This window comes from Lutjanus erythropterus, chromosome 7 (assembly GCF_056507025.1).
Source record: "Lutjanus erythropterus isolate fLutEry1 chromosome 7, fLutEry1.hap2, whole genome shotgun sequence".
Classification (NCBI taxonomy): domain Eukaryota; kingdom Metazoa; phylum Chordata; class Actinopteri; order Lutjaniformes; family Lutjanidae; genus Lutjanus; species Lutjanus erythropterus.
Genome location: NC_139323.1, coordinates 23,876,270 through 23,888,480, shown reverse-complemented (window position 1 = coordinate 23,888,480; position 12,211 = coordinate 23,876,270). Strand labels below are relative to the sequence as shown.

At 41.6% G+C, this 12,211-nt stretch overlaps 1 protein-coding gene across 8 annotated transcripts in view; it reads left to right on the top strand.

Moving 5' to 3' along the window:
• The first annotated feature begins 501 nt into the window (after positions 1–501).
• ephb3b (eph receptor B3b) overlaps positions 502–12,211 on the top strand; it is a 75,870-nt gene continuing 64,160 nt past the window's right edge. For 6 of the 8 annotated variants that reach the window (XM_084723258.1, XM_084723254.1, XM_084723257.1 and 3 more), the window contains exon 1: positions 506–1,281. In XM_084723258.1, the coding sequence (XP_084579384.1) occupies positions 1,218–1,281 (64 nt within the window). In that variant the 5' untranslated portion in view covers positions 506–1,217. Of the gene's footprint in view, positions 1,282–12,211 lie in introns of all 8 variants that reach the window. The other 2 variants (XM_084723259.1, XM_084723260.1) reach the window with 2 other exon arrangements.

Sequence of the window (12,211 nt, the reverse complement as noted above, 5' to 3'; positions counted from 1 at the left end):
CCATGCAGGAAAGGAAAGGCAGGGTGACACGCTGCAAGAACAAGGATAAAATAGAAATAAAAAAAAATAAGTCCAAGTCGGCAATTATGCCTTTAATTTAACGCTTACAAATACTTTGGGAAAACGCCAGTGAGGATACGATTTTTGCGCCAGTTGTTCCAAAAACAGAAAATTATTCTATTTTTGTAACAGAAATGTTTGAAATGAAGTGTCTGGAAGGGAGGATCGCCTGGCATGCTGCATTAATGTGCGGGTAGGAGATGTGAGAAACAAAGACTGCTCCGGGAAGAAGTGCAAATATTATAAAAGCTTTTTAAACAGGCAGCGATTTTATTCTGACTAAATGATTGTCAAGGTAGACATTTTTTCAATGCAGCTGCTTTAACCGTAACCCCTCCTCCTCCTGCTGCTGGTGCCCCCCTGCTCTGCTCCCTCTCCTCTCCTCTCTCTCTCTCTCTCTCTCTCTCTCTCCCTCTCTCTCTCCCGTTATTCCTGCACAGTCGTGTGTGTGTGAGCTTCATTCCAGTGCACAACAAGCCGAGCGAGGGAGCGAAGCAGACGGTTCACACACAGCAGCCAAAGCTGATCAATTCGCTCAGGGAATAAATATCTGCAAAACCGCGCGGTTCTTTCTTTATAGGAATACCACTCGATCGTGGACGCATGTGAGAGCGCACACATGCCCGGCTGGGACTATAACACCACCACCATGGTTCTGACACTATCTCTGCCTCCGCTCCTCTGACCACAAGAGAAAGTCTTTGGAATCTCCTCAAAAAGGCTGTGACTTGTTTTTTTTTTTAATTTCGTTGACTCTCAACTAAATCTTGCTGGAAATATTCTCCGGATGGTGACCGCGGACTGGACTACCTGTTTTCAGCTCATGCGAGGGGAAGGGACTGGGAGACTTGCGCCCGTTGCCTTTTCTCTGGTTTAAAAAAAAAGGGCACGTTGGAGATCACAGAAAAGAGAGGGTGATATTTTGACACATTTTGCACCAACAGGGGTGTTATTTCCTCCCAACACTCACCTTTTACGTGTTCTGGTGAATGGGGGTGACTCTGAACCTGGGGGCTTGACACACAGCTGGGACAGGGACTGTGACTGGGACAGGGACTGGGACGGGACTGGGTGCGTGGAGCGGCGGATCACCCAGGATTATTCCCACCTCTCCTCTCCTCTCGTGGGTCTATTTACATGTCCGACCTGACTGCTTTATGACAATGGATTACTTTCTGCTTTTATGCAGCCTCTTGCTGCCCGTGGTGTCCGCCGTTGAAGGTAAGAAATCTCATTTTCAGTTTCTTGTTACGATAAGCCCATTTTCCCCTCATACCAAGTGAGCCAGCACCCACGGAGGCTGGGCGCCGCAGCGGGTGAGGCTCATGTGCACCCAAATTCTTCATTTTCTGTCACCCCCAAAGTAAAACCAACGTTTCATTTCCAGAGTGGCCATCTGGCTGCTTTTTAGGAATCACTAATGACATTATTAGCTTTACGCAGCCGAGCGCCGCTGTGGCCGGTGCAGGTTTCACTACACAATTGTTATGCGCGTCAACGAAGGCTCATCCATTTCAATGCTACTTGTGTATTCCTTTTTGTTAGATCAGCTATTGCCGGCTGCTGGTGCTTTCTTAGTCGTTTTAAGGAAATTAGCGCCACACTGTAGCTCATCGGGGAGTCGCGGCTCCGAGCCCCTCCAGACACTTTCCCTCAGGTCGGCTGCGTGTATTTTAGGGCTGTGTGAGTGTGTGGCCTTTTGACATGTGGACTCTCAGCTTGAGGTCAAAGTATACACTTCAAAAAATCCGATAATAGTCTATTTTAGTACTCAAGTGATTTGGAAAAGCTGCAGTGTGATTTTTCTAATTAATCACAATTGCTTAAAAGGCAGAATGTCATTTAGTAAATAAAGTGAAATTAACCGTCCTTCATTTAAGCTTTATTACTTCCATTTTTACTTTTGTTAACGATTTTTCTTGAAGTGGTAGGCTATCGATAGATTATTTATAGCTGTACTTCATAACAGTTCCAATAACAAAGCCATCTGTTTAAGCGGAGTGTTGATGTTTGCCGTGCGTAAAATCGATGGGAAATTCAAGCAGTCTTTTTTTTTCTGCCCAGCGAGGTCTCACTCTTCTTTTATTCCTCTACATTTTGGAATGTCTCACTCTGTTCCGTTTTAGGGGGAAATAAGAAGACGGAATAGTGGAAATAAGGTTGAAAGGGGCCTAAAGCTTGAACTATATGCATGCTGGAGCCCAGGCGAGGCTCCCGGTTGGCTTGTGATGCCAGTAGGAAAGTAGGACAGTGGGCCACTGGCTCAGTGAACGCCTTTCTCTCTCTCGGCTCGTTTCTCGACCTGTCCGCACCATGTCTTTAGAGTTTTTTCTCTCTTTAAGCTACTGAAATACGCCTGTCATTTAGTTAAAGGGACTTGATTGTTTAAAGTTTACTTTGCTTGCCTATTTTATGCTTGACGTCAATTAGTTGAAATAAAACGGAAAAATCTGCCATATGTAGTGGATAAACTGCTTATATAGACATAAAGATCCCACCGAAACCGTAATGCCTTGAAAGCAAGTCTTAATTTATTTTACTCCAAATGAAGGGTGGTATTAAGTATTAAACATCCATAAAACTAAATCATTTAAATAAAAATTATGTTTTGCACTTTGCTCATTAGATTTAATTCTTTTCCTCAGCTCACTTTCCAGTGTCGTGACCCTCATTTGAGAAAACATCCGTAGGCCTGTTGCAGTCGGTTGGTGCAAAGAATAGATCACACTGCTGGTTTAACTCTTCCTCATGAAATCACAATTCTGACTAAATTGCTTTTCACACCACTGCCCCATCCAGTCAGGACCAGGGGTGAAGAATTCACGAGTAAAACGAGTGAAAATAAGAGTAAAGCTTATCTGATAAGGTTTGTTGTTTTTTTAGTGGTGCCTCTGAATAACAGGGCGACCTAAGTAGGACCAGGTTACGATACGAGTCCCGGTGCAAAAGTGACTTTTTTTGCTCAAGTATCACAAAGTCAGATGCAGTTTTGATGTTGCAGAATAAAATACTGAATTAATGACTGTCACACTCTGCAGATGGATGGCTTGCGTTACCATTTTTGACATCAGCTTCTTCTGCACGAAATTATTTTGAAATTGTAGTTCTTTATTTTTGCTAGGGACCCCCCTGGACCCCTTGCAGTGACCCCTGTGGGTCACCGGACCCCAGTTGGGAAGCACTGACTTAAAACACATGGTTTGAATGGATGAGTGGATGCATGTTGTGCAGAAGCTGGGGGCTCCAGAGGTAGATAAAGAAAGAGGGAAGAGAGGAAGGGGAAAAAAATGAAAAAGAGAGGTAGATCCTGGAAAAGAGAGCTTTGTGTTTCTTTGACAATATTAGTGAGTTGGCTGCGCACAGGCTTGAAGTTGATGTATTTCGTTAGAACAATCTATTCCCTACGTAAGTGATGCCATAAATTGTACCCGGCTGACCTGGCTGGGGGTTTACCAAAGCTTTTAATACAGCCGAATGATTTATGGCCGCTGTATGCTGGGACTTCTTTCTGGGATATCATGGGTTTATGGCGATTTAGGGAAGAAACGAGCGGCCTGGCGGCGGGAGGGGAAGTTTCCCCCGTCCCCACTGTGCGTCTCACCGGGTCCCGGGGTCACCCAGACCGGGGAAAGGGTCCAAATGAATTCATGTTTTCTTTTCCTCCTTTTTTTTCCTTTGCATCCTCTCTTCTTCACATCCGCTCCTTAAACTGACACGTAACAGTTAAAACCAAAGTCTTAAATCTTGTAAATTTTGTTTACTTTTAATTATTTAATTATGGGCCTATCACAGCCCGTTTCTGGCCTCTCAGTTATAATCTGAATCAGTTTACCAACTTTACCTCATGTGACTGATTGACTGTAATGATGCCCATAAAAGAGTGACCACTTGTTTTGTTACAGATTAGATATCCCTGCAGTAATGGTTGTTTTATGGCTCATCTTTCCTATTATAATGCATTCAGTTATTGTAGAGTTTAAATAATTAAATGTATTTAATTGTCTGAGGATCACGACCTCTTAAGTCCTCTGAATTTATTTTCTGTCTTCATTACAAAGTGGAATTCATTATGTTTTTGTAAAAATGAGAGGTTGATCTTTGCAGTGTTGCTGAGGTCAGAATATTCAGTGGCCTCGGTCTTGACTGTTGAACTCAGAGCTGCTATCAGTGCGCTGAGGAGACAAATTGCGTCGTTGACAGTCGCACAGGCGGCCTGGTTACTCCTCGGTGTAAATTACTTGTGATGGAGGGAGGAAGCACAGAAAAAAAAAAGGAGTGCACACAGGCCCATTAATGACCGGAGGAGCAGTGCACCCACTTCGATGCCGTTTATCTGAGCTGCTTGTCTTTATGTAAGGTTAATATGATGCTGAAAGAAGACATATTACGTTTTCTTATGTAGACTCTTTATGCATGTTAGGACATGAGTGAGAGGAATAAACTTACTCCCAGTTTAAGTGACACAAGTGAATAGACTTCTGTTAATTGCAAAGTGTTGCGTGTATTTATAATCACACAATGTCCAAAACAAAAAAGTCATACCCTCACCTGGACTAACTCTATAGCCTAAACTAATGACAAATTGGCTTTTGTGGTCGCAGCTCAGGGTTCCCCACTCACTCTCCGTGCTTGTTTTTGCTATTTATGGCCCCGTATTTCGTGGGGTGATTACGCACAAAAACCAGGGCCTTTGAAGCGCACATGTTTGTGTTTTTTCGTGGGTGAGATCACACCTCCACAGGAGCTTCCCTGTGCCTGTTTGCAGTTGGCACAATTTCTCACCCAACTCTCTCCCGTGATTTATTCTCCCCTGGTCTTTCTTTAGCGCAGGAGGTCCCCTCGTCAGCATCATTATTTTATTATACATTAACAGACAGTGAGGCAATGGCAAATCATAAAAGACAAGGAAAAGCTTTGTCTAAATTATTATTTCCAGTTAGTGCGGGCAAAGCGCCCCTATAAAATTAGTTAATTTAATTTAAGAATAGAAATAATAATAATAAAAAATCTTATGTTTCATTATTTCATTATGTTATCAGGCGGAAATTTCTGCCAGAGGTGAAAAATATGCGTAAACTCTGTTCCCACAAATATAAACCGTGCGTGAACTTAAAAGGTTACTTGACGTGATTTTAAGGATACATTAGTAAATGCTTAACTGCTGTGTTTTTTTAACCTAATGACTTTCAAAGAAATAGCCTACGTGGCGGCTTGTTTGATTTTTCCCCCTTTCGCTTTCAGTAAAAGTTCAAGAACAAATTCGCGCATTTGCCATCCTCCATTTGGATTTAAAGTAATGCATCTTCCTAAAACTCGATGAACATTACGACAAAGGGAGTAATGGGGCCATTTTGAGCGGCACACTTGCTGTCGAAGGCCCTCATAGCAGCAGGCTTTATTTCAGGGCGCAGCATCAGTGTGTGTGTGTGTGTGTGTGTGTGTGTCTATGTGTGTGTGTGTGTGGCCTGAGCAGGACTCACAGTCAAGCTGCTATGTTAAACTTTACTCCAGGAGTTCCTCCGCTGAACAAATGCATTTAAGGTCACAATTGAAGTGACAAAGGGAACTATAAGTGGCTCTATGGTGGCCATCAGTCAGACCATTCAATGTCCGAGTGGAAACGTACTGAAGAGGCGTGAAAGTGAATTTGCAAAATAAAAGCAAAGTCATCCTGGCAATTCTGCTAATGAATCATTCCCCGAGGTCAGCAAAACGGTAAATGAGTTGGATCAGTGATTCACCTATCTATCTATCTATCTATCTATCTATCTATCTATCTATCTATCTATCTATCTATTGTAGGTATATTGGTGTAATTAACTATTAATTTCTTTTTATACGGCTTATCAAACAAAAAAAAAAAAAAGGTTTTTATGCTAAGAAATAAGAAAATACTGGTAGAGACAGTCAGTCGTTCAGGCGAAACAGAGTTCAAAGTGTCAGTTGGTTCGCTCTTATTGATCGAGTGAATCAGCGCCGCTCAGCTTTTAAAAGCGCAGAATCAGGTTGGTTGCGTGAGGCTGCCTAGCTGTCTGCTTGCTAGAAGCAATTACCAATTCATAAAGATATTTATCAATGCGTCCTGAATCAATTGACTGGGTGAAGAATGACTTCGCCACGATAATATGAACACTGGGTTTCTGCCTTTACAATACCACCACCACCACTAATGATAATAATAATAATAGTAATAATAATCGTGAAATATCACAGAGCAATAATAAAATCAATAACATAAATCATAACATTATTATTATTATTATTATTATTATTATTATTATTATAACACGAATAAAAATGATAATAATAATAATAATAATAATAATAATAAAAAGAAGAAGAATTGTAAATAAGAATTGATTTATAGATAATAAAATCAAGTTAGAGTCATTTATGTTATTAGCAGAGATATAGTAAATAATTAAAGAAATAGAATATTAATATATAATGCTAACTGATAACTATATTATTATTTTAACATTATCGTCATTATTATTCTACTCTGATAATTGATGTTATTATTGGTCAAATAATTTTTTATCTATCTTACAATAATTATTGATGATATTTGCCTATTATTTTCATTACATTGTTTACTTTCCATGTACACTTGAATTTGAATATTGGACGGAAACCTTACTATCTCCATATTTTGTCACTTTTCTTTATTTATTTTTCATAAATTATTGATCTTGGTCACCCTTTATGTCGATCTGTGGGTTTTACAGATATTTAACCAGTGAAAAGTTTGATAACGCACTGCTCAAATGTTTCACTTTTTTTTTTTTCTTCAATTCGTGACAAATAATGTTTGGGATATACAAGGTTACCTCCCAACAGCAACAATATTTATTTTTAATATTTGCATCAGAGTGAACTAAACAACAAAGACATGAGAGAAAACACCAGTATCAGTCCATCAGCCGCAGCAGTATCCTGGTGTACTGACCTCGACAGAGAGCCCAGCCAGTCGCTAGGTCATACACTAGGCAGCCGCCATGTTGAACAGATGTACAGTGACTTAGGTTCAGATTGGCGTAAGGCGCTCAGGAAAAAAGGGGGGAGTGGATGACGACATGTTGGGGAGTTGGGGTGGGATGGTAAACGGGGGGGTTGGGGGGTGGGAGCGAGGTGGTGGTGGCTGGGATATGGAGGGGGGGGGATTTGGATCAGAGACCCAGAAAGCAGCAGAGTTGACAGACTTTACAGATGCAACGGGCCTGCAGGAGTGCTCATGTGCACCCACTGATGGTTCATGGCTCATATGGTGGCACGGAAAAGATTCACCGAGCTGGAATTTCACATGTAGGCAAGCAACAGCCGTGTCGGGCCTGCTGGGCCTTCACACACACCAGGAAGTGGACGGAGCAGGAAGACCAATGGAAATAAAGGCAGCAGGGATGAAAATAGGGATGTTTCAACTCAGCTTTGATTCTGTAGCATTGTACTCCCTTGCATAATTGACAATGAGACTAAATATGATACCGGGTATGTGTCATGTCATGTCCGTTTGCTGTATTTGCTTAGGGCTTTGCAACATAAATCTAGATTATTGTTTAGATTTTCAAGCTTGCAAAACAGGCTCAACAGAGGCAGAACATGAAACCAGGAGGAAAATGACAGTGTCAGAAAAATATGAGTATTACAGTAATACAATATGTTCTGTAGATTATTAGTGCGAGTTTACAGCGACCTTCACATGTAAAGGTAAATCCATCCATATTTTGCAGCTGATATCAATATTTTGATATAAATGCCAAAAGCAATGTCTACATGTTTCATAGCAACCACTGAAAGCCACTAATGCTGATACACAAACTAGTTTAAAGGCTTAATATGTAACATTTTATTTAAAAATCTCATGTAAACATAATCCTTTTTAATTATGTCTACATTTCCTTATCTTGTGATTATTTTGCTGTGTTTGGGACACTTTACCAACCCATGATGTCAGTATTTGACATCCTGGGAATGAGACTCAACCGTCAACTATCTTTCTGGTTTACGAACAGCTTGGAAAAATGACACCATAAAGTGACGCCGTTTCTTCTGTTGCTTTTACAAACATAACCACACTAAAAATGACTCCTGCCTTTCTTAACATCATTGTTTTAACTTAAATATTTGTGCCGTAGTCAGTTTTACGAGGAACAGGATAGTCTAAGGATATTTTCTGGACAATATCCAACGCTGTATGTGTGTATGCAGCTCATGTGTGCGGCTCTTTTTCTATGTGGTATTTGTGTGTGCAGTCCATGCCGGCATCCGACAGAGGGGCCTTGTGGGATGGCAGGTCTTTGACACCCACTGTCGAGAGCAAGCAGAGGAGGGCGAATGTGTCTGGGCCTGCCCACTGCACAGACACACTGCTGGTGTCTGTAGCCAGCCGAGCAGAACAAGGCAGAGCCACACAGACAACACAGGGAGAGAAAGAGAGTTGCACTCACAGGAAGAGCAAGATGGGTGGTGCATTTAGGGGCCAGGAGTGTGGATAATATATGTGTGTTTGGGAGGTTGCAGGGGTTGGGGAGTATTTGCATGTGTGTTGCTGGGGGCACAGTATGTCATGGAATGTCTATCCCCCCCCAGCTAAGGTGGACTGAATTAAAAATAGTCACACAATGGCAACATAGAGAGATTGAGGCCCCTCCCTTTATATTACTACTCGTGATAAAGTTTTTTTATTCATTGTGCTTCGACACATCAATATGAGCCGTGGTTCTACCTCAGGAAAAAAAGTAACTGTAACTTTTAGTCCTGGAGAATGGAATTTGTTGTCCAACCCATAGAGTTTCTGTTCTTTTGAAAAATGCGGCCCCCTGAACAGGGACGTTTTGGGGGGTAAAATGATGTCCCCAGAACTTTGAACTTTCCCCAGGTACTAGTATCCTTTGGAGGAACTCAGTGGAGGAGCCATGGTGTAAATTAAACCCTGGGGTCATTATTTTACCCCCCAAAAAGTCCTTCACCCCAAACGTTTGAGATATTACTTTCCAAATGTACAGGGATTTTGGGGGCGCACTGTTGAACATTTCTGATTGGTAGTTTACATCTTCATTGTGGAAATGCAGACAACAACAGGCTGAGAGGACTTTTTTGTTCCCTGAAAAGTATCTCCTGGGAGTAAAATTTTCAGGTACTTTCAGGCCATTTTCATGCTCCCAGAATACAGCATTTCTCTTACGATTGTATTCCCCACAAAAGATGAAAGGCCCAAAAAGCTAACTGACACTCGCGCATCTGTATATTGGTCTAAACTTATTCAGACCCAATTTTTTGTTGGAAATCCCCACACATGAAAGTTTTATAGCATGTGTGTGTTTGTGTGGATGCATGATGGGTATTTCACATTGCTCAGCTCTCTCAGTCAGGGATGTCTCCCATCTTTGGTCCTCAATGTGTTATATTAACGGCTTCCAAAATACTGATGAAATGTTTGACATAATATTAACGGCCATCAGAGTTGGCGTTTTATAGGCCCTGTCGGCACCGGATGTCCATAAAGTGTAGCTGAAATTACCATGTGTCAAAATGTTCAGATTAGAAGTGAGTTAGGAGGACCTGCTGTGCTTTCCACCCACTCTCAGCCCACGTCCTGTGAACCCTGTCTGGAGGTCACGCGGGAGGGGTGGTCTGTGTGGATGAATTTGGACGGGGGCTTACTTACTCCCCAAGGCTGGTCTTGTTCCTTCTCAACAATAGCTGTCCTAACACAATCAAGCTCCAGGGGTTATCCTTTTCCAGTGGCGAATAAAAATATGCTGAAAGAGGATGTGTACATTTAGACAGTCTGACTGTGCAACTTTCCACGGCTCGGTGACACACATAAACACTCAGACAAACAGACCAGGTCAAAAGCACAGCTGGAGACTGGGTCAGAGATGTGTGCTTGACTTATTTTTGCCAGCCTGCACATCAGGCCAGTCGTACCACTTACATGTAAGACCTGGAGCCCTTATGAGAGATGACTACACGCCCTTGGCTCGTCACTTGGAGGAACACAGGGTGGAGTTTGAAACCAACTGAGTTAAATAAATTTGAGAAAACATTCCAGTTCAATAAGCCTAAGATATTAAATTGAATCTACTAAGTTATCATTGTTTTTATTATGAAAGAACAATGATTAATCTTGACAAGACACACAAGTTTCCATTACTTATGTTTTCTTCAACTACAAAACAAATAAGTCTGAAGAGAATTTTAATTCAATCTGATTAAGTTTTTTTTTTAATGTAATGAGTTTAATGAATTCACAGCAACACAGTAATTCGAAGGTGGCTTTGAGTCAGAATAACTCATGTTTAAAAACATTTAATATACCAGAAATGTTAAATATTTTTATCTTAAGATTCTTAAAATGTATATATTTATGTTAAGCTAACAAGAAAAGATTGGTTGATTCAACTAAATTTCTGTGTGATGTTTTACAGTGCAGCTCCACCTCGGGGCCTCCTCCCTCCATTTCTTTACGAGCTACAGACTCTTGTAACAAAATTTTGCCGATGGAGCAGAAAGAGATCTTTGATATTTGTCTTTAAAAAATAGCTAGTTACATCTGTCTGGAGAGTGGACGCCGCTGTAAAACCAGTGTGCCTTGAGGGGGTGGAGAAAGGCCACATCACCTGGTTTCTGCCTTTGCCGGGCTTGTTAACTATAAGAAGAAAAGACAGATGGGGGAAATTTCTTTGTTGGGTGGTTGATGGTGGGACTTTTCGAGGCACTGGGTGTAGCTCCAGGCCTTGTTCCCTTCAAGAGCAGGGAAACAGCTTTTGCTAATTTTCAAATAAGCCTATGTGTGATGATAGGAACGGCTTCAAGGGAAACGCTGAAGTCAAGACTAATGTGATGGGCTAAAATGTCCATTGCAATTAACCTTAATGCATGTGTGAGAACAAGAGTATTTGAACAGTGTATATTTTACTTGGTAAGGGGTCTCATTGAGCGCGGTGTTGCAGCAGGCCACCATCACACCTTATTCTGCCCCACTTCTCATCCTTGATGTCAAAAACACTCACCACCTGCACTTCATCTACACTTCAAAAGCCCCGCAGGCAGGAGGAGGGCTCCCCACTTCTATTAAATATTTCTCCCTTTCCCTTTTTGTCTTCTTGAGAACAGCAGCAGGTTTAACCAGACCCCTGCTCTCTTATCAACAGTGCACCAAATTTACCCTCAACATCTTTAAACACACTCACTCTCTAACTGCACAGCTTACACACCGTGCATCCGACACATTTCAGTGGCAGCAGCGACAATGACACGTGACCTTTTGTCAAGATATTTACATAATCTCCATGGTTCCACACTGCGGCCTCCTAGATGCACCGCCAGCTGTGGGGAGCATTTATTTAACCTCCACTCAAGTTGAAATGGAGTTTCAGTGACACAGTGACTTTAATGTCTAAGTGAGCGCAAAATTTAGAGGGCAATGAAAGAGAGGCCGAATAGTCTAACTGGTGATTATTAAAGGCAAGCATTTCAAGGGGGGGCAATCTAGCAAATGTGGAGGTGTTGCTTCTGGTCTTTTGTTGCTTAGATGGCCCTAACACCCGTCCATTTGGTAGAACAGGAGATGGCAGAGAGCAATAAAGTGGTGTGTGTGTGGGACACACATGCATTCACGATGTGTGTTTTCAGCAGCAGACAGAGGACGGAGGCCTCCCTGTGGTTTTGCCATCAGCTGCAGTCAGTTCACAAAGTCTGTTTTTTCCACCTTAAGATAGTAATATACTGCAACTGGTTGAGTATATCAATTTAATTAAAGTTCTTATTCTTACTTACTTTATTCTGACCTATTATTACTTACTTATTACTTAAATACTGTTTGTTTACTTGGCTGCAAACTCAACTACGGCTGAGTACTGAAACCTGGTGTCAATATAGCACCGGTTCCTATAATACCTACCAGTACCAAATCACAATCAACAATGTAGATTTTGGTGTCACCTGCCTTAGGTGTTGATTAAAATAGTCACACTCTGGTGCGATGCACTCATGCTACCTGGCTATGGCAGCAGGTAGCCTACCATTGCCTAGCTACTTTAATCACGATTAAAACACAAGCGGTTCAAAGTGTGGTTATATTTCAGTTGAAAGCATTCCAACACCGGGTGGGATGACCAAAAAATGTTTAAAAACAGTTGCATGTAAA